The 21,158-nt window shown below is 52.4% G+C and overlaps 7 protein-coding genes across 7 annotated transcripts; 3 read left to right on the top strand and 4 right to left on the bottom strand.

Annotated features, from left to right (window-relative positions):
• Positions 1–1,280: 1,280 nt before the first annotated feature.
• N0V89_010510 (uncharacterized protein) lies at positions 1,281–3,231 on the top strand (the record flags this gene model as incomplete). Its single annotated transcript, XM_056219252.1, has 4 exons — positions 1,281–1,420; positions 1,471–1,703; positions 1,748–2,485; positions 2,867–3,231. 4 exons carry the CDS (start codon positions 1,281–1,283, stop codon positions 3,229–3,231), a joined length of 1,476 nt encoding a protein of 491 aa, XP_056066379.1.
• Positions 3,232–5,016: 1,785 nt separating this feature from the next.
• RPL28 (60S ribosomal protein L28) lies at positions 5,017–5,573 on the bottom strand (the record flags this gene model as incomplete). Its single annotated transcript, XM_056219253.1, has 3 exons — positions 5,017–5,258; positions 5,314–5,411; positions 5,467–5,573. The coding sequence occupies 3 exons, from the start codon at positions 5,571–5,573 to the stop codon at positions 5,017–5,019; spliced, it is 447 nt and encodes a 148-aa protein (XP_056066380.1).
• Positions 5,574–5,868: 295 nt separating this feature from the next.
• SFB3 (COPII coat Sec23p-Sfb3p heterodimer component) lies at positions 5,869–8,982 on the bottom strand (the record flags this gene model as incomplete). The annotated part of the gene is made up of 2 exons (XM_056219254.1): positions 5,869–5,952; positions 6,007–8,982. 2 exons carry the CDS (start codon positions 8,980–8,982, stop codon positions 5,869–5,871), a joined length of 3,060 nt encoding a protein of 1,019 aa, XP_056066381.1.
• Positions 8,983–9,710: 728 nt separating this feature from the next.
• Positions 9,711–10,455, bottom strand: aps2 (AP-2 complex subunit sigma; the record flags this gene model as incomplete). The annotated part of the gene is made up of 5 exons (XM_056219255.1): positions 9,711–9,812; positions 9,887–10,117; positions 10,253–10,282; positions 10,334–10,373; positions 10,421–10,455. 5 exons carry the CDS (start codon positions 10,453–10,455, stop codon positions 9,711–9,713), a joined length of 438 nt encoding a protein of 145 aa, XP_056066382.1.
• A 2,370-nt stretch (positions 10,456–12,825) lies between these two features.
• Positions 12,826–14,614, top strand: MEP1 (low affinity high capacity ammonium permease; the record flags this gene model as incomplete). Its single annotated transcript, XM_056219256.1, has 4 exons — positions 12,826–12,895; positions 13,014–13,345; positions 13,396–13,987; positions 14,037–14,614. 4 exons carry the CDS (start codon positions 12,826–12,828, stop codon positions 14,612–14,614), a joined length of 1,572 nt encoding a protein of 523 aa, XP_056066383.1.
• A 2,220-nt stretch (positions 14,615–16,834) lies between these two features.
• On the bottom strand, positions 16,835–17,185 carry N0V89_010515 (uncharacterized protein; the record flags this gene model as incomplete). The annotated part of the gene is given in 2 exon segments (XM_056219257.1): positions 16,835–17,167; positions 17,180–17,185. The coding sequence occupies 2 exon segments, from the start codon at positions 17,183–17,185 to the stop codon at positions 16,835–16,837; spliced, it is 339 nt and encodes a 112-aa protein (XP_056066384.1).
• Positions 17,186–18,168: 983 nt separating this feature from the next.
• N0V89_010516 (uncharacterized protein) lies at positions 18,169–20,922 on the top strand (the record flags this gene model as incomplete). The annotated part of the gene is made up of 1 exon (XM_056219258.1): positions 18,169–20,922. One exon carries the CDS (start codon positions 18,169–18,171, stop codon positions 20,920–20,922), a length of 2,754 nt encoding a protein of 917 aa, XP_056066385.1.
• Positions 20,923–21,158: the final 236 nt, after the last annotated feature.

A 21,158-nucleotide genomic window follows, 5' to 3' on the forward strand; every position in this document is an offset into this window, starting at 1 on the left:
GAACCGAGACTGTGCTTAAGATCCTGAAAGAGCAGACTGAGTACCTTTGGCGAGATAACGATGCTTTGTCTAAAGAAGTCCTAGTATGCATCGTTGCGTGCGAGGAAGCCACTGAAAAATTGGACCTATACCTGAAGAAGTGCATCAGAATCGATGGGTCCAAGAGAAAGCTGTGTGCGACGAGCAGAGTCCTCTTTCCATTTAGGAAGGGTACGCTTGATGAGTTGCAGAAACAGCTTGATCGAGTCTTCTGCAATCTTCGGACCATTGTACAGATCCTTCAAGTGTAAGTTTCAAAGGTTTACGCGAGTAATTCGTAAGAATAACGAGAGCAGTGATACTTCGTTACGATTTCATGGCCAGGCAATAGATCAGACCACTGCGATTCGCAAGGGAGTCGAGCTCATCCAACAACAACAGACACGTCAGACTGAACTACTAGAGACGGTGATCCAACATTCCCAGAAGCAGCTGAGTTCTCTACAAGATGGCAAGTCGCTTACTGGAGAACCGTCAGAACATACGGTCCATTTCTCTCACATAGCAGGAAAGATCGACATCCTGACACTAGCTGTGAGCGAACTCTTGGAGGAGCAAGCGCGACGCGGAATACCCACTCAAAGTGTGCTCAAAGCATCCTGTGATGGATATACAGACATCTACCAAGAAACGCAAATCTACAGGGCCGGGGATATCGGCAAGAGCATCGAAGAAGGCCTTCAATACAAGAGATTGCCTTGTTGCTCTTGTACCAGAGCTTCAAGAAGATATTACCGGGCTTCATCGGAACATCGAACGTCGTTCAGCTGGTCAAAATACTTCGCACACTCACCACCCTGCCCACTTGCCGTGGTGGCACAAAAAGCCAGAACTGCTCGAACCCGACTACGGTTCTGCTTCAATGGGCTCGGATACCTGATCGAAGCAAGTGTGATGTGGACAAACACATGGGTATCACCATATATGGCCATAAGACACATTGTGCCGCGGAATAGCCCAGTATTTGCTCTTCTAGATGCTTTCTCGGCGCACATCTACGCAACGACTCACACCATAGAAGACCGGAGCGATTCTATTCATCAGGACACCCAAGCTGTGTGGTCGACCTTACGGGCTCTGAGCAAATTGCTAAGAGACGGAAGAGGAGGTGTCCGTGATTTGGATATGTATGGAAATACCTTGGCCCACGTAAGTCCGATGTGTTCTAGTACAATATCCAGTTATCTAGGCGTAGGCTCCGAACTCAGTGCCTCAAATTGTTTTTTGACGCCTTCCAGACCATGCTGAATCCTTTGGGTCACGCGTTGAAGCGCAATTTACGCTCAGTATGTTCCTCGGAATTTCTCGAGGCACTCCTTGCTACGATCCAGTTCTTCGTGGATCTGAGCTGCAATCTCAACGAAAAGAATGACGATGACTGGTAGGTCATCACACCACTAAATCAAACGAAGCTAACTTTAGGGATGATAGCACGCCTGTTGTTTCACTCATGACTGGATACACTACCCCTGTGCCGCCTTTGGTATCGGATATGCGTAGCATAGCCGATGCCATTCCATGGACTAGTGTATTCAGCTGCTTCGAGTTCTCTACCGAATTCATGACGAACATCTGTCGGCATTTCTATCATAACGAGTCTGGAGATTCTTTGATCTGGACGAACATTTACTCCGAGCTCAAGCTGGATCATGAATTAGGACCGGGTAAGTAGGCTTTGAGGCTTAGCAGCGTCACTGACATCTAGTAGATTGTCTCGACGGACCTTTAGTACGCGCAGTCACGATCCGTAATGAATTGGAGGTCCAACTCATCCTACAGGCACCGAAAGATCTCCTTTCGGAGGCGAACCCTGACTTCTCGATTTGGCGAGCATTGAGTTGGCCGCGTGGCCTCGAGCTATTCATATCTCACGGATTCCTAGACAAAGATGAATACCTTGAGATGCTGAAAGCTGCAATGCACTGCCGGTACACTGCGTCGATGGCTGTTTTACTTCGGTCGCCGTGGTTCAACTACGAAACTTGGCCAGTCGCACTTAGTACGGGCAACACTGAGTTTATGACGCTTATCGCAACTTCGCTATACCACGAGCATAAGCGGGAATTGAACCAATCGAACATGTTTCTGTCAAGGGCTGCACAGCCTGATCCGAATTATTGCGCTTCACTTTACACAGCAGAGGCAATGCTGTCTTCGAGAGATGGCAAGATGACGGTGGAAGCTGCTCGAATTCTCCACGAAGCTGGATTCCCTTATGCCGATGTCAACCACCTGCAAAGGGGTACACCTTTGTGTTATCATGCAGCTAAGTCCAATTGTACGATTGATAACTATCTGCGGCTCATGTCATGGTTCGTATCGTATGGCGCAGACATTACGGCAACACATCCAACCTGGAAGACGATGCTTCTGCATCTCATCGCAGAGAGAATTACGCTTTTCTGTCTTCAGGCTCAAGAAGTGCTTGACTATGACAGGCAAGAAGGTTCCTGGAACACAGAAACTTACTTATCCAGGACTCTTTCTGTCGAAGAGATCTCTTCGGTTTCTTGCTTTGTCAATAGTATATTTGATTCCAACCGAACGGACGACTGCCACTGCATTTGTACTTCGAATGGCTGCAATGTCTTTAGCTCCGCCATCGCAGCCGTTAGAAGCCATAGCGACGGTGATGGTAATCCCTTTGGCATGGAAACCTTGGCAAGAGCATGGCATACTATAGCAAGTCTCGTTTCAGATGGTAAACTCACCGAATCCTGGGTGCATAGCTCGATAGTACGAGCGTCTACATTCGAAGCTCTGAGGTTGACACACACCTGTCATATGAGTCAGCATATTCCACATGCATCTGAGCTTGATGATCAAGCTACGAATAGAAGCAACTCGCTCTCAACAAGACCACTGTCCAACGAAGACATCGACGACATACGGTACGCTGAGCAACAAGACACTCACATTTTCGAACTTCTAGTCGAAGAGTTCAACAAGGCATGGGAGGCCACTCAAGGCAACATCATGGACTTTATGCACGGCCACTGGAGCGCTCGTATGATAACAATTCTTGAGGAAAGAAACAGCTTGGGAATGGAGGAAGAACTGCAGAAGCTGGAAGCAATCGGGGTGACGGTAGCCACCTGCGAGGCCCCTCTATCTGATTCGGGAAAAGTCGAGTGTTCGTGTGATCTTGCGTGGTTCCAGGCGCAGGTTGACACAATCCTAAACACGATCTAAGGGAATCATTGTTAGGGCAGTGTCGTTGCCTGGGGCAAGGCCTAGATTTGGCAGTCAAGGTCCTCTGGCGATTGTATGGATGGCCTATTCGACCATATTTGAAGCGGGTACTGTTGTTTGTAGATGTTCCTTTTTTTTTTTTCTCTTCAGCCCGCATTCGACAGTAGGGGCGACTGCGGCAACATCCTTCGGAGGCACTTTTCCCTTGAAACCGGCGAAAGGTTTCAAAGTGCTAGAACCCATCCTACAGAGTGATACTTTTAATCCCCATCCCACACCACCAAATGCATCCCCCCAATCGTCTGCGGCGCAACACGCCCCAATTCCCCAGATATCCCCAACTCATTCCACAACTCTGCCACACTTCTCGTCGTCATCTTCATCCACCCAAAGTACCGCTGAGTGGGATTTCTTGGATTCTTCGGTACATACTCCACAGCCACGTAATCAGCCTGCACACACTTAATCCAGGCGTTGCCATCTGCAAACACCTCATCGTCCGCCACGAGGAAAACTCCTTGGCTGCGAGAGGCATACTCGGGGTCTATATCGAGACCTGGGTTGTTATTCCTGTGTAGTTCGCGAAGCTGGTCTAGCTCGAGACTGTCTAGGGAGGCAGCGTCGGAATGTACATCGAGATGGAAAAGCGCCTAAAGTTTCTGGAAGTCAGGATCGTCTTCCTCGGAGTCAGTTACACTAGCGGTTGCTTTCCTCGCTTCAGTCTGGATCTTATCAATGAGGTCCCCCCCACTGCTGATCTGAGGATGGCGTGTAGCTGGTTCGGTAGGGCGGGCTCTCGACCTGACTAGCAGAGATCGCTTGATCTTCTTCCGGCATGATCCAAAGTTCTCTGAGCCATCTTTGACAAAGAGTCGGAAGCTGATAAGTCATGATGCGATTGCGGAGTGAGTTGATTGTTCGTTCACTTCGTGAACGGCTGGGGCAGGCCGATTGAGTGCGAAGACAGTAGACTGTGATGGGCTATTCGATGCAACCCGAGACAAAACAGGCGGACAGCTAGGCAACGACGCCGCAATTGACTCGCCATGCAGGCCCCTGTTGATATAGGAGCAATAGAGTTTATGGAAATGGTAACATAAGCATTGATATGTCGAATACACATTCCCTGGCGAGAAACGATTTTGTCCAGGCTACAAATATGGTCTACACAAATTCATGATAGCTTCCTGGCCCTACAATGACTACGTATCTATCAGACGTGAGGTCGAAGGCCGATTTTCAACACTAATTTTTGGGTTTTCCGGGTAACTGCGATATTGCCCATGCATGTCAGTTGCTAGAGGACTAAGGCACAAGCAGGAAAAGCTCGAGGACGTTTAGCAGGAACCAAAAATCCGGTCCCGCTGCCATCGCAAGATCGAGGCGGAAAGATAGTCAATGACGATCAGCCTGCTTGCAATGCGGCAGAGCAAATTATTCGAGATTAGCATGATACATCACGACATCACAGCCACCAATTCACACACACAGAAGAGCCTACGGAACGCTGCTTGAGCAGCGAAGCCGCATGACGCCCGTGAGCGTCCGGCCCACTAGGGCACGATCGGGCAGGAAAAGGTTTGTTCAGGAATGGACGTTCATTTCTATGAATCGGCATCATTCCTCAGCCACCACGCTGCAAGAGTCTTGTGCGCCCGCAGGCAGCACAAGCCCTAGGCCCACAGTCAAACCAGACTGAACTTTTATCCATATCCGACCCTTTACACCGGGACCCGAAGAGGTGAGGTATATCATTTCCATAAGCCGTAGACTCCGTGTGCGCATTTATGCGACGAGCTGGACAACACCGCCAGCCTCCTTGATCTTCTTCTCGGCCTCGGCGGAGACGTAGCGAGCGCGGACGATGATGGGGACATCGGGGAGACGGCCCTTGCCGAGAACCTTGGAGTAACCGAGCGAGAGGAGGTCGAGGACGGGCGCCTTGTCGCCCTTCTTGGCGAGGTAGGCGTCGCGCTTCTCGGCGGGGACGAGCGACCAGAGCTTGTCGAGGTTGACAACGGGCTTCCCTTTTGGGCTGTTAGGATGATGATTCCATGTCTCCTGGAGCATGCGACGACTTACAGAACTTTTGTTGGGTCTTGTGGAAGTACCTCATACCAACCTTACCGAAGTAACCGGGATGGTACTTATCGATGTTGGTCCTGTGGTGGTGCTGACCACTATTTTTTTGTTAGCGAAGTTCTTCATCTTGGGAGGACAAGATGTGCGACATACCCAGCCATACCACGACCACCGGGATGCTTCCTGTGCTTTCCAACACGTCCGTGACCGGCGGAGACGTGTCCGCGGTGCTTGCGGGTCTTCGACAAATGGGTAGGCATGGTGGGCGACTGTGAGGTTAGTACGTTGTCGTTGAACTTCCGACCTGCACTTGAAGAGTTTGGAGTTGGTGGGCTTGAATTAAGCGAGCGAGCGGGCCGACAGATTATCCGCACACTTGCCGCACGTGGAAAGTCTTGGCAGGTCCCGCAGCTTTCACGTTCACAGAGAACATCAATACCAGGGCATGGTCTCGAAAATAAAGATGGAAAAAAGGTGACATGACTCGTTTCACTCTACTCAACCCGCTGTACTCCCAGAATCGCTATGCAAGTGACATGATCCGCTAAAAGCCCTTTAACCCCAGTACGGTGTGCGTAATCCTACAAACGTCGAGCTTAAGCCGCCGTCAGAATCCTCTTTCTTTCGCTGTCCCGCAAGCTGTAGGTTTACGTTAATATGTGCGCAGTTTATCAAAGGATAAGGCTGGTTTACCTCGAGTTGTATATGCCTATGCACATGAACGAGCCAGTCCACGTAGCTTTGCGCCTCATTGTTGCGATCCTCGTATAACAGCCTTGCAAACTCGTACTCCGCACCATCAAGACCCTGTCGTGCCAGTTGCAGAGTCATCGCCTTGGAGCCGCGTGTGTCCTCCAAGTACTGCAGGATGTTGCGCACTTGAGCATTGAGATGTGTCTCGAGGACAGGAAGGCTTGACGCAAACGGATCTAAGCTCTTTAGGCTATTGTGCCCTTCTCCAAACAGATCTTCTAACAGGTTTGGCGACACTTGAGCGTGTATCCAGAGCAGGCATATCTGACCGTTGTCCACGATGTAGACACCACCTTCTTCTACCTTCGAGAATGATGCGCGAATTGCGTCAGGCATCCTTAGATGGCCGTTCTCGTTGGCGAAGCCGTCTCTCTCGTCCAAGTTGTGGATCGAGATAATTCGCGGATAGAGATAGAGTGAGAGCTCCAGTGGGCTCATAGACTTCAGCAACCTCATGTCATGCACTCTCCTATCGGTGGGCTCCTTTCCACCTTTGAACGCTCTTGACTTGATCAAGCCTAGAATGTACATACTGAACTCTTTCAAGTTCTCTGGTAGAACAAGCTGGCCTGGTGGGTTGTTGTGCCCTGTGAAGTTCTTCCGGTATCCAGCGAGGATATCCACAGTCTTCTCTGTTAACGCGGCACGGAGATCTTTGAGGTTCTTCTCAGCCATGCGAGCGGCGGCCTCTTTGGCGATGATAGTCACAACAGCATCCTGGTCAACAAATTTCAACGACTCTGCAGGTCGTTCACTGACGCTAGCAACGTTATTGATACATCTCACTCGGCGTTGTCCGTTGGCCGTCGTGTAAAGAAGTGCTGCCTGGAAATGGGCGTCTAATTTGGGATCGAGTTTGCCGTCGTATGAGAACATGACGCCGATAGACTTGTCTGCATCGATGATACCAAATTCCAAATCTGCTCCGAATGTATGGTGGTAGAAGTTTCCGTGATAAGCTGAAACTTGTAAGCCATTCGAGCAGCGAACTTTCATGAGAGCTTGGTATCCGGTCTCTCTCGTGACGGTGTGCTTGATCTCTTTCGACAATTTGAGTGTATCCCGTGGGGAATGGAAGTTAGGGTAGTAAAATATTTCACCACCGGTAGTAGCTGAAACGTGACCGATAGTGGCGATATCCAAGTAGCCGCCACTAGGTGCAGCCATGAAGAAGTCAACACCGACACCGCTCTCTACCATCTTCTGAGCAACCTTCTTGAACCCAGGATGCTCTGTCGTCAAAAGCTTCTTTTCAGCATCGTTGTTATGTATGCTACCATCATCGCGGAGGAACAATCGTCCTGGTCCCCATGTTGGTAGAGCTGCTAAGGAGCAAATGATCTTTCCTCCAGTGGCTGCGAGCGCTTCCACTGCCGAATTCAAAGTCGGAAGGAGAGCCGGTTCGGGGTTTTTGAATTCAGAAAACATGTTCGGTAACTGTGTGAGCAGGGATTTGATGACTGCCTTGGACTCTTCAGGGTCGACAAAAAGACCTTCACTTAACGGTACAAATGGTTCCTCAAGATCGGGCATCACCAACATTTGAGCTGCTTCCAGATTGTGGCTCAGGTTGTAGAAGTGCAACTCCTTGTCGAAAGTGACAATACCAACCTTGGCACCTTCTGGAAGCCGTCGTTGAGCTTGGCCTTCATCTCCGACCTGCTCGTTCTCACGACCGTAGAGGGCGCTAATGATGCCTTCGCAGAAGCCGTCCAGAAAGCCGCGATTAACAGCTTCAGCACTAACATCAATCAAGAACAGCCATCTCAACCCTACCGGCTCCTTCGACCAGTACTCCTTCGGAACCATAAAGTCAACCGTTCCCAGAGTCAATTCAGGGCGCTGCATTCGATCTACTCGTACGCCGGACGGGTCTGTAGGCGCGAAATATTCGGGAGGTACATCGTTTGGGTATGTGCACATATTGCATACGAATTTGTTGCCGCCAGACTTGAATTGCATAAAAGGGTTGATGTATGCTCGACATCGCCTACATCTAGGTGGGCCGGTATCACCGAAGTCCAAGACTGGTATTGCTTGTTCGCCTTCCTGTAGCTTGGCCAGAGGTTGGAGAACCAGACCAAGTGGTAGATGGGTGGAGCCCAAAGCATCAGCGCTATTGGGTATACAATTCAATGTGAGTCTGGCAAATTTCGGCGAAGAGTTGCCCTGATCGAATGCCACGAAGGGTATCAGTGCTGGTGGTGGAAAATGATGCTCCATAGTAGGATATACATGCTCCAGATAGTACTTTGCGGGTGCGTCACGCGACCGTGGAATGCTCGGTATCTGCTCTGGATCCACGCGTCCTTGCTGTGAAGAAGCTGGTGAGCCAGTCAACTGATCGGCCGGACGCGCAGCATGTTGCATGCCCGTCGCAGGGCTCGCAGGCGAGAACGTTGGCGCAGCTGCCGGAAATTGGTTCATGGCAGGTGTTATCTCTGGCTGGGCCCATTGCGGTCCACCCACCTGAGGAGAATTTTGATTCAAGAATTGATTAGGTGTTCCATTCTGGCTTTGCGGCATGCCGTTGAATGCCTGAGGACTGCCTGCAGGTCCCTCGATGTTGTGATATGCATGACGGTCCTTTTTCTTGTGCCTGACGGTGCCTGTCTGCTCCCCGCCCAACCCAAAACCACCCATTTGCTGCGCTAATGAATCCACAGCCTGTCCTGCTGGACTCGATGGGAGACCCTGCGGCGGGAAGTATCCTTGCTGCTGACCTGGTGTAGGCATCTGATTCGGGGTCCCCGTGTACTGATTTGGGGTGTGGCCGTATGCGGGGCTGCCAGTCTGTTGATATCCAGCAGGGCTGGCAGCAACTTGAGGCCGATACAATGGTTCTTCTTTTCTTGTAGGACCGTTCGGATTCGGCGAGCCCTGTCCGAGGGCATGATACATCGAAAATTCGGACATGGTTGCGGCGCGGGCGTCCGCAGTCGCGGTTCAGGACGGAGGTAAGCTGCAGTCGTCACGATCAGTACGGGGTATGTGAGGAACGCGGAGGGCTTTCGAGGCAGAACATGTCAAGATTCAACCGCAGCAGAGGCCTTGCGGGGCGCGTAGTGAACTCTTGAATCTGGGTGATCTGGCATTATTTTCTCGACATTGAGCTTTCCATACCGAGCACGCGGCCCGTGCGCTACTGTGGTACACCGCAACCACACCTTCCGATCCAGCCCTTGACCGAAACGGGCCGCGGAAGTCACGCCATGTGTCGTCCGGACGTACACCAGGACTGTCTTGGTTCTTTGAATACATAACTAATGTATGGGTTATATGGACGTATCAACATGATCCCGGAATTTGTTGTAAAGCCTCTTTTCAAATCCGGGCAATATTAGGTACATAATACTGGACTGTGTCCTTCAATTACATGACTTCTATCAAAGCTTCCAAGCTCGATAGAGAGCGTGCATTGACTACTGCCGGGACACCCAAAGCAGCAGCATATCTATGCCTTCTAGGTTCGTTGCACTCTCCTGCGAAGCAGGGATGCTCCTCAAAATCTCGCGACATCCGTCGGCTTGATCTACAATATCGGCTTCTTCGTTTTGTGATATCGCCGTTTTGCGCTAGTTATCCAAACGTACGTGCTCGGGAACTCTTTTTCCATATGTGGTATACATCCATTCATCCAACCCCTACTCCAGCTTATCAAGATGAGCGAGTCGTGTCAAAACCACCGTTTTACTCGTCTCTTCGATCTCCCCAGCTAGGAACACTTCATCGAGGATCGCATAGACCTGCATTGAATTAGCTGTATATTCCCTCCCTGCAGTGTTCCAACGTGATTCTCCGTTCGAAGTATAGCACTCACCTTGTAAAAGTTGAACACCAGATCCAGCTCGCACACGTTGCCGAAGAATGCGTCCAGCACCTCCACAAAGAAATGTATCGCCTCAAGGTATGCCAACTCGTTATCGTTTGTGTCAACGCAGGCGCAAAAGAATAGCCCGGCGTATCGTCGATAGACTATCTTGGACATATTCCGGAACTCGACAAAGTTGGACTGGTGCTTCTGGTCGCGGGGCGCGATGAGGCGGTGAACCTAACAGAGTAAGACGCGAACCGACGATTATATACAGGTGTAGCGAAGGGCGCGCGAAACGTTAATGAGGCATTGTAAGCCGGTCGGAAGTACGGGAAGTTCGGATGGTGGGTCGAAATGGAGAATGTAGTGTACCTCGCCCTTGAGCTTGACCTTTTCTTCATCCTGTGTCTAGATCAGCTTCTACGCCCAACATATCTGAGCGTGAGAACTTACACTGTAAGGCGCATACCACTTCGCCAGTCTTGTCTTCCCCCTGAACCTTTGTCAGTGTAGTTCTTCTCGGGCGAGGGCTTCACGTACTGGCGGTTCTGAATCAGGATGAACGAGAGAACCATCTTGGCGGCCGACTGCGCAAGTGCAGCAGCGCAATTCACTCACTCGGAAACACTCGCCGAGGGAGTCGATGCAACGATCGAAGACTTGGCGGGGTCAAGCTCCCGCTCGCTGCAGGCAATCGCCCCACTTTTAACCGCTCGCTTGGCGGTTGGGGACAGCTCCGCACCTTTTTCGCAATGCTGTCTTTCAATCACAAAGGATGGAGAGACTTGCTCTATTCCCAAGCACATTGAAGCTACAAGAATAAAGAACGAATGTATCGTAGTTAGCACCACTCGAAAGAGAAGTAAGCATTCTTGTACGCAGCGTTGAATTACAGGGTGCAACCTTGTGCTGCATAGCAGATGCGAAGTATTGCTCGTCGAGTCCATTTGGACCTGCCAATGGTTTTACGGTCAAAGTCCATGTAGCTTCGGAATAGATGTCTTATTATAAGACCAAGCACTTGACCATTTGAGGGATTTTAGACTTCCACGACATATCTGTGCTTCATGGTACTACTTGACCGTTGAACAGTGTTTGACAAAATCCTGTTCACATCGGTCAGGTTCATAGATGGAAAGGGTCCTTGTTCACAACACGTAGGTATATCAGCGGGCTGTATAATCGCAGTCGGAATGTACAACGCAATGCTATCCGAAATGTACTCCGAACCAAAGTGAAGCTCCACCGTCGCATTTGTCATTTTTCTGATTGGCACGGAGATGAAAACGTGGCCAAGGCCCTCGATATCTCCAAGTGGCTTTGACATGCGATTGTTAGACAACATGTGTACTAATGTTAGGTCCGAGGTCGGACACGCAGGGATTGGCTGGCCACCGCACCCTCGTAGAATTTCGATGGTCAGGTAATTGCTACACTCACGTTTGCGCAAGACAAGATAGCACCAACGATTCCATGGTCAATGCTTCCTGAGACAGGATGAAGCAATTCTCGACGGAAATAGCATACTCGCACAAGCAGTGCTAGTGAATGCGAGTGTCGCCGTCTCCAAAACAATATTTGAGTTTGTCCCACGCTGACTGCTCGCCAGATGCGCTCCGCGCCCGAATATCGCACCCCACTGGACAGGACCCAGATCACGGTTCCCCAGGGACATGGGCTGACTTTTTGCGCAACGTATAACGCAATACGGGGCGCGGGGGCAGGCTTACCTGCAGCGCGGTAGTCGTACGGTGGAGCGCGCCCACGCACACGTTTCTACGACAGCAAGAGAGGCACAGAGGCTCATATCGCTTTCGTATTTCTTGTTGATACGCTCCAGCCGACCAGAAAGGGGGCTGTGGGGAGTAATTACCAGTCTTTGGGTTCAGCTGTATGCTCGCCGAGGTCTGGAACGGGGTAGCACGCGACCGCGCAAGAACGTTTCTCATCGTTCTGGGGCGACGATGAACCAGTGCCTGGGAACCGAGTGCTACCGACGCGGCCTCGTACAAGGGCGTAAGGCGTGAGCACGTGAGTGACACGACAGTCGAGGACATTCTCGAGGCTCCATGGGCTGCAAGCCGGCCGGCCGGGAGTGAATGGACAGGAACAGACAAGGCTGGCGTGTGGAGAGACCCCGGACCGAGGGCAAGTCAGTGTCGACGCTCTCGAGGCCGTCGTTATCTTTGCCATTCACGAAAATACATAATGGTTCGCGCGGCGCCAGCTGCTGGCGTTTGACTTGTGGCGGCAAGCGGCGCAGGGACGCAGGCCGCCCGGATCGAGATTGGCTTAGGTCGGCGCGACACCCGCTTCCGGCGCTAGCGGCGTTCCTTATCTCGACGCAAACCAAATCGCCTTACAAAAATCCCACCCGCCAAGGATCCCACCGCGGATGAAACTTGCCCATCTTGCACGACCGTCATGGTAAAGTCACCGTTGGGCGCGTCCAAGCCACGGCCCACTGCTTCCTCGCGAGGGGCTCCCGCCTTCCATGCCCCAGCGACGGGCGCAATCGGCCATTTGGGCAGTCGCAGCACCCGGGGCTCTTATCAGCTGTCAAAGAGCGGTACCGTAACAGCCTGTGATAAGTCGATGCTGCGCTGTGACGCCAACCCGCCCAAACCCGGCACGAGAAGAACAAAGCTCCAGATCTGCTAACGCGACCCCACGGGTATCGTTTATTTTGCCTTCCCAAACGCGCCAGTAGCACCAGCCCTGATAAGACAGACACCAACCATTAAAGACCCCGGCGTGCCTTTCGGGTCGATCTGCAGGCTCCGGTTTCTCCCACTGCACTGGTCACTATATCATTCAAGTGCCCCGGTTTCCCACTCTCCCTTGTCTTTACCTCCAGCTCAGACTGACCACCCAACCTTCCTTTGACTTCTGTACGCTGTCTGGTACACTGTCACACCCATTACAAGTCAACAAACTCGCCCGTCATGTCGTACTCCTGGGTGGGCGCGCCCACTGAGTTCAATGGTACCAATTCAGAGACCGGTGGTGATTCAAGTGAGTTGCCCTGCTTTGTGTCACCACGCACGTGGATATGCAACACGAGGCCCAGATCCGTGGCTGCGAACACCATTCGTCACAATCACAAGTAAACTGACCACATCGTGAACATTAGGCATCGAGAACCTGAACCAATGGTACCAATCGGGTGACCAGGCCTACATCATCATAGCATCCGCTATGGTCATGGTCATGGTCCCAGGTCTAGGATTTCTCTACTCCGGTCTCGCACGAAGGAAGTCCGCGCTCTCGATGATCTGGGCTTGCATGTTCTCCAGTTCTGTCATCACCTTCCAGTGGTATTTCTGGGGATACTCGCTCGCTCTCAGTGGCTCTGCCACTAATGGCTTCATTGGCAACTTGAAGAGGTTCGGGCTTATGAACACTCTCGGTGCTCCCAGTCCTGGAAGTCCTCTCGTCCCCGAGCTCCTGTATGCTTTCTATCAGGTACGTCAAATTAGATCCTATACGATTCTTTTGCTAATCAGCCCTTGTAGATGCAATTCTGCGCCGTCACCGCCGCCATTATCGTCGGAGCTGTTGCCGAGCGCGGTCGTCTCATTCCCATGATGATCTTTATCTGGATCTGGGCCACAATCGTATACTGCCCCGTTGCTTGCTGGGCATGGGGTGCAAATGGATGGTTCTTCGCCTGGGGTGGGCTCGACTATGCTGGCGGAGGCCCCGTCGAAATCGTATCCGGAATGTCTGCCCTCGCCTACTCATGGGTTCTCGGTCGCCGCCAGGAGAAGATGATGCTGAACTTCCGCCCGCACAACGTTTCGTTGATCACGCTCGGTACCGTTTTCCTCTGGTTCGGCTGGTTGGGCTTCAACGGCGGCTCTGCTTTCGGTGCCAACCTGCGTGCTACCATGGCCTGCTGGAACAGTAACCTGACGGCCATGTTCGCCGCCATGACTTGGGTTCTCCTCGATTGGCGTCTTGCTCGCAAGTGGTCCATGGTCGGCTGGTGCTCAGGATGCATTTCTGGACTTGTCGCTGCCACCCCCGCTTCCGGTTTCATCACCCCATGGGCCAGCGTTGCTCTCGGCATCACCACCGGCATTGTTGCTAACTTTGCCACCAAGAGTATGTTCAAACTCTGCATGATGATTTGATTGTCGCTGACAGCTCGTAGTCAAGTTTTGGATCAAGATTGACGATGCCCTCGATGTGTTCGCTGAGCACGGTATCGCTGGAATGGTCGGTCTCCTATTCAACGGCATCTTCGCCGCACCCTACATTGTCGGTCTTGACGGTGTGAACTCCATCTCTGGCGGCTGGATCATGCACAACTGGAAGCAGCTGTACATCCAATTCTCCTACATCGTCGCCTGCACTGCCTACTCCTTTGTCGTCAGCGCCCTCATCGCTTTCGCCATCGACAAGATTCCCGGTCTCCACCTTCGTGCCTCCGAAGAGGCTGAACTCCTCGGTATGGACGATGACCAGCTCGGCGAATTCGCATACGACTACGTTGAGGTCCGTCGTGATTATCTTGCGTGGACGCCCGCTAAGAGCGACCCGATCACTGCAGAGCACGACATTCCCCAAGGCGACCGCCACGGCATCTCACAACACAGCCAAATGCTCGAGGGCAAGGCACCCAGCGAGAGCAGCCACGACGGCGCCCACACTGGTATTGGTGGCGATCGTCACGCGATGGCTGCTGGGCCTGAAGGTGTTCACCACGAGAAGAGCTCTCTCGAACACTAGACTCCCAGCACGTCGGTTGTTCTTCACTTGATATTATTGTGTGTAGCATTTTGACTGGAGTTCGAGATACCACCTTTGCGTCTGTCTTTTCAATCAATGGGAAAAGGGTCATGCGCAAAACTCGATTGCTACAATACCTAGTGGGTGGAAGGAGTTACCGCAATCACCTTTTCTTAGCTATTCTGTACATATATCTTACAGAACGATACTTTAATTCACACTGACATGCAAATTCGCTTCTTTCTATCAATGCTCTTACTGTCCTTGAATCAAATCTTGCTTGCTTCTCCCAACACTCGCGGTTTTTCGAGCATTGTTGGGGATCCCTCTGGTACTTGCCTTATCTGCCAAGCGTCACACACACATGTGCCACCGCGCGCCAAGCCTCCCTCCAGACATGCCTTATCTCCTCCCGCACCTCCAAAACGCCACGAGCAGCATCCTCCCGCCCGGAACCTGGGGCACGCATGTCGGCGACGACGACTGCATGATGTCACGGCCTCCCTGCGCTCATCCTTCCGTTGGCGATCTCGACCTCTCCTCGCGGTGCGCGGGCGGAAAGCGAGCGTGGCTACCTTATCTCGCAGCGTGAGACGGGAAGACAGACGTGTAGCATGGGTCTAAAGAGGAAGCACGTCGTACTACGGGTTGAAGCTGGCGCGAGCTGGCGTGTAAGACGACGTGAAGTGGTGGATTGGTCGCGTGAGTGGTGCGCGCTGGTGACGCCTCCGCTCCACGCCAAGGTATTGGCTTGATATGTACGGGGATGGGAGGGCGTGGAGGGAGTAGATGGTGATGCGTGAATTCGATCTGTGATTGTGATGATAGATAGCTGAGGGGATGCGTGATGACGGCATTGAGGGAGGGCTTATCTTTGGGGTTGGACGGTGGGGTTGGACGGTGGGGATTGCTGGAGGGAGGATCTGGGGATGGTCGTGACTCTGAGAAGAGTGCGTGCTTTTCATCTGATGCTCTGCTTGTTGGAGAGCGCGCAGTCCGTGGTGTTTTGCTATAGGGTAGTGTGGCTGATTAGCTGGATGGTCACAGTGTTGGTCTGCTTGTTTCAATACTACCCAGCTGCCCTGGGTATATCCGCTCACTGACTGAAGCCATCGTCATCTCTCCATGTTCGACCGCATTACTACCATACTTATTTCGAGATCTCCACCATCATGATGCACAGGCAATCCCGGCTCCAGCTCTTCCCCACAAATTCCACCACTTCCGAAGACGCAGAGCCTCACGACGCCGAGGGCGTAGTGTGAACAAAGGCAGTGTCTATTCTAGAACAACGCACGTGCAACAAGAGATTACACTCTACACAGCTATTCATAGCAGACAAAGACATTGACGCAACTGACAAAGACTGAAAGCAATACTGCTCAGTGCATCCGCGGCTATGGCGTCAAAGAGCATTTCACACACGCGCATATCATACGGAAGACTTCTATGTTTTCAACGCAGTCTTCTATCCAGTTCCTTCCACTACGGATGTACGATAAGCTGTTCGTGCGATTTCCAGCAACACTCGTTTCTTCGGACTCCAAGGAGCAAAGCAAAGCAAAGCCGGACTTTGCACCGTCTCCATTTACCAGTGTGGTGTATATCTCTCTCGACACAATCACCATCCCTCCCTCGAAGACAAGACCACCCTCACAGCAGAGCAGCACCCCATACATACTCACCATGCCCTCCAAATCCAAACCCATCCACCTCGAAATCCACCCCACCACCTTCAAACCCTCCCACCTCTCCATCCCGCCCTCCCCTTCTCCCCCGCACGCCTCTCCCTCTTCCCACCCGTCCACAAAACTCCTACTCCCGCTCCCTCCCCGCCCCAGACACCCGCTACGTCCCGGCCTCGCCGCTAAAATGGCTCTGGCAATGCCACCACTGCCGCCGCACGTATTCGCTGGGCGTAACGCGCCGCTGTCTCGAAGACGGCCACGCCTTCTGCGCAGGCACATCGCGCGTGAAAAGCTGGCGACGACCTCTGCGCGCGGTTTCGCTGCGGAAGAAGCACAAGGCGTGTGGGAGCGAGTTTGACTATCAGGGGTGGAAGGCGTGGGGACGCTGGAGGAGGACTGCCCGTAAGGACAGCATATACGATGAGTCCGAGTGTCTTTCGAGTTCTTCGGATTCGAATTCGAGCGAGGAGGGGGATGAAAGCACGATGGCGAAGGGGAGTGTGCAGCAGAAAGACTGCTGGAATACCTGCGACTATCCCTCTGAATGCCGCTGGGGAAGACGCTTCGGCGTACACACGCCCGTCGAGGTGACGCTGCCGGCTATTGAAACGTTCCAACCTCCTCCGCCACCGCCGCCGCCGTCGACCACGGAGGGCATCCTCAAGGCTGAGAACTGCAAAGGGAAGAAAGGCGATAAGACGGACTTCTGGGGCGCGCTCGTGGCGAGCGCAACGAGGAGGAAGAGCGTGCCGCCTTCGTCGCCGCTGGCGAGCGGGGCGGATGTGAGCGCTAAGGCCACCACGACGTCTTCGCCAGTTGTCGCGGCCTCGGATGGGGACGGCGATGTGGTAATGGGTGGTGGGGACTTAGAACTTACATCCATCACGCCCCCTTCCCCAGTCCTCACGCTCAAAGACATCATCCGGAAAAGCACAAAGCGCACCAGATCATCCTGTAAACTGCCAGACTTGAAAGAGCATTGCAGCCTAGACTTCTACGAACAGGCACTAAGCGAGCTTCCGCCATTAGAAAGGGTAAAGAGTGGGGATAGTGGCTATCATTCGACACCTGAACTTGGAGGTATTGGGATGGCGACTTGATTCTATTTTACTGAACGTTCCGAACTACGTAAGACCTGAGTGTCTTTGAAATTTCACAATGTTGATACTTTATGTGTCTATTCCCGAAGTCTATTATAATAAGCAAAAGATCAGCTTCAAGAGGGATACAGTAGATTAAGTAATATTCCCCCCTACGACGCGAAAAACCCACTGTGCAGAAAAAAACTCGCTATTGGAGCAATCTATATCTTATCCTTTCAGATATACTGTTTCCATGTCGAATAGCGTGAATCTACAAGGAACGACCTCTTGCTCATTGAAGAGCAGAACGAAAATTACCTTCCAGCACGCGGTAGCTTACAGTAGCGTGCTGAGTTGTGTAAGGCCTTGAACTGCGCGCCGTGGCCGAGGCGGCACTAAGTTAATCCCCTGGCCTTACACAGCTCTTTTTTCCGGCCGTGCAGGCAGCCATTTCCCCCAATTTTGCTCGCCCCCATCGCGTAGAGCCAGGCGGGACGCTACAACGACAACCTTCGCAGATCTGCTCTATTCGCTGGCATCTTACTCACGTGTGCACTTTCCTAACATGAGTCCACAAGCCAAACACTGCTTAGCGCAGATGGCGAGGCAGGACGGTGCAGGGCGCTGGGCGCTTGGTGTAGCCAGTACCCTCAGCCTGGTTACATGCACTGCCTCTTCAGGGTCCCTTCTCTGCCTTGTCGCGCCCATATCATTCTAATACCACCACCACAAAAGTCATTCGCGCTTCTCGTTACCCAGGGCCAAATCCTAAGCTGCAAGCGTCATGCGGCTTCTCCGCTTTGACACGCCGGGCAGACTGATCTTGACAGGCTTTCGCGGCAAGCCAATCCCGCCCTACGCTATCCTGTCGCACAGGTGGAGCGACTCCGAGACCCTCATCGAAGACATATCGAACAGAAACCACAAAGAGAAAGAAGTGGGCTACCGGAAGCTACAATTCACTGCTGAACGGGCGGCTCAAAACGGACTGCAGTATTTCTGGATCGACACATGCTGCATCGACAGATGGGACAATAACGAGCGCTCAAAGGCGATCAACTCGATGTTCCAGTGGTACCGGAACGCAGCCCGATGCTACGTCTTCTTGTCAGACGTGTCAGCTGTGACGGAGACGGCTGCATGCAGCGACTGGGAGGCGTCGTTTCGGAAGAGTGAATGGTTCACTCGAGGATGGACGCTCCAAGAGCTGATTGCGCCAGTGTCAGTCGAGTTCTTCTCGCGTGAAGGACAGCGCCTAGGCGACAAAGCGTCACTTAATCGACTATTACACGAGATCACCGACATCCCGCTCGCCGCGCTGCGCAACTGCCCTTTAGACCAGTTCAGCACATCTGAGCGAAGGCGATGGGTCAAAAACCGCAGAACGACAGAGGAAGAAGACATTGTGTACTGCCTGCTTGGACTTCTTGGCGTCTCTATGCCTACGACGTATGGAGAAGGGAAGGAGAGCGCATTGAGAAGACTGCAGGCTGAAGTTGAGGGAACTGCCAGAGCACCGTCGATCATCCCATTCTCACGAAATGAGTCTTTTGTGGGTCGCGAAGTACAGCTTGCCGACCTTGAAGCAAAGCTCTTCAGCAACGACCAGACCACGACCACGCTAGCGATTGTTGGCCCTGGCGGAACAGGCAAGTCGCAGCTTGCACTTGAGGTTGCACACAGGACAAGGCTGAACAACAAGAACTGCTCGGTCTTTTGGATGGACGCAAGCGACATGGACAGCCTCTACCGATCTTATGCAAGCGTTGCGCAAAAGCTCAGTGTTCCTGGTTGTGACGATGACCAGGCAGACATGAAGCAGGTCGTAAAACGCTGTGTGGCAGCAATGAGTGCGCGGCAGTGTTTGCTGATCTACGACAACGTAGGAGCCACCACTCTACGGCCTAGCGGCTCGTTTACGACACAAGCTGCAGACCTGGCCGACTTTCTGCCGCACTCCAATCTGTGTTCTGTCATCTTCACAACAACAGAGAGCAACACAGCGGAAGCACTCGCTCCACGGAACGTCACAGCGCTGCATGAGCTGACACCAGACACGGCGCTGAGGATGCTGCAGAACTGCTTGACAACGCCGCTTTTAAACGCTGAGCAGCAGGAAGCCATGCACCTGCTAAGAGAGCTATTGTATCTGCCTTTAGCAGTCGTGCAAGCGGCAGCGTGCATGAACGCCAGCAGTATGACAGTGCAGCAGTACCAAGCACAGCTAGACGATCACAAAGAAGCAGCTCTCGAATGGAGCGATGACTCGTCTGAAGGCGAGCAGCGGGAATCTGGTCTAGGGAAGACTGTAGTTGCTGCACTATCTCTCTCTATGAGCCACGTCCAACATAGCAATGCAGTTGCTGCAGACTATCTCTTTATTGCTGCATGCTTAGATCGAAAAGATATCTCGCTCGAACTCCTAGAGGCAGCTTCGCCGCGGGCTCGTGAAGACGCCGTCAAGGTACTTGACAAGTACGCGCTCGTCACCAGGCGACCTGCTGAATCATCACTTGATCTTAATCGATTGGTCCATCAAGCTCTGCGCAAGCGGCTGCAAGTGCAGGGACGGCTCATGCAGTGGACTCAACGCACCATCACACAGTTACTGCGGGTATACCCAGACGACGATTACAGTAACAGAAGCAAGTGGAGACGACTGCTTCCACATGCTCAGTATGCTCTGTCTCGTAGTGCGACAGACGACAATGATGAAGAGAAATTGAGTCTTACGGAGAAATGTGCTTTGAATCTATACAGTGACGGACGGTATAAGGAAGCCGAAGAGCTGCAGATGCAACTGATGCAGACAAGGAAGAGAGTGCTCGGTAAGGAACATCCTGACACGCTAAGAAGCATGCACGATCTGGCGACAACGTACAGCAGCCAGAGGCGATGGAAAGAGGCTGAAGAGCTGCAAGTGCAAGTGACGCAGACAACAAAGAGAGTGCTCGGCAACGAGCATCCTGACACACTGACCAGCACGGCCAACCTAGCGTTAACGTACAGTGACCAAGGGCGATGGAAAGAGGCAGAAGAGCTGCAGACGCAAGTGATGCAGCTAGCGAAGAGATTGCTTGGTGATGAGCATACTAACACGCTAAGAAGCATGCACAATCTAGCGTTCATGTATACGGACCAAGGGCGATGGAAAGAAGCTGAAGAGCTGCAGATGCAAGTGATGCAGCTGACAAACAGAGTGCTTGGCGACGAGCATCCTAACACGCTGAGCAGCATGCACAACCTAGCGTCGACGTACAGTCACCAAGGGCGATGGAAAGAGGCAGAAGAGCTGGAGGTGCACGTGATGGAGACGAGGAAGAGAGTGCTTGGTGAAGAGCATCCTGACACGCTGAGCAGCATCCACAATTTTGCCTTTTTGCTTCGATCGCAAGCTCGCCGCGAGGAGGCTCTTGCACTGATGGAAACATGCTTCCAGTCGCGCCAGCAAGTCCTTGGCGAGCAACACACTGGTACACAATCATCGCTCGACACGCTGAATAGCTGGCGAGCGGAGTGCGGTAACGAGAGTCCATGACTTTACCTTTGCGTGGAACGTAATTACGAAAGTTGTGATGGTGGCCTCTCGCATAACTCTACGCGACAGAGGCGGGCGTGACATTGTACTTCAGTATCTACCCACCAGCCAAAGACAAGCCCAGAAATAACAAATCAGAACCCATGCACCTTCCCGTCCACGCAGCTATGCATCACATGCCCAACAACAAGTCAACCCCTCCAGAACACAAACCAGCCCAAGAACAACGTATAAAT

This window comes from Didymosphaeria variabile, assembly GCF_027946475.1.
Source record: "Didymosphaeria variabile strain IMI 356815 chromosome Unknown scaffold_8, whole genome shotgun sequence".
Lineage (NCBI taxonomy): Eukaryota > Fungi > Ascomycota > Dothideomycetes > Pleosporales > Didymosphaeriaceae > Didymosphaeria > Didymosphaeria variabile.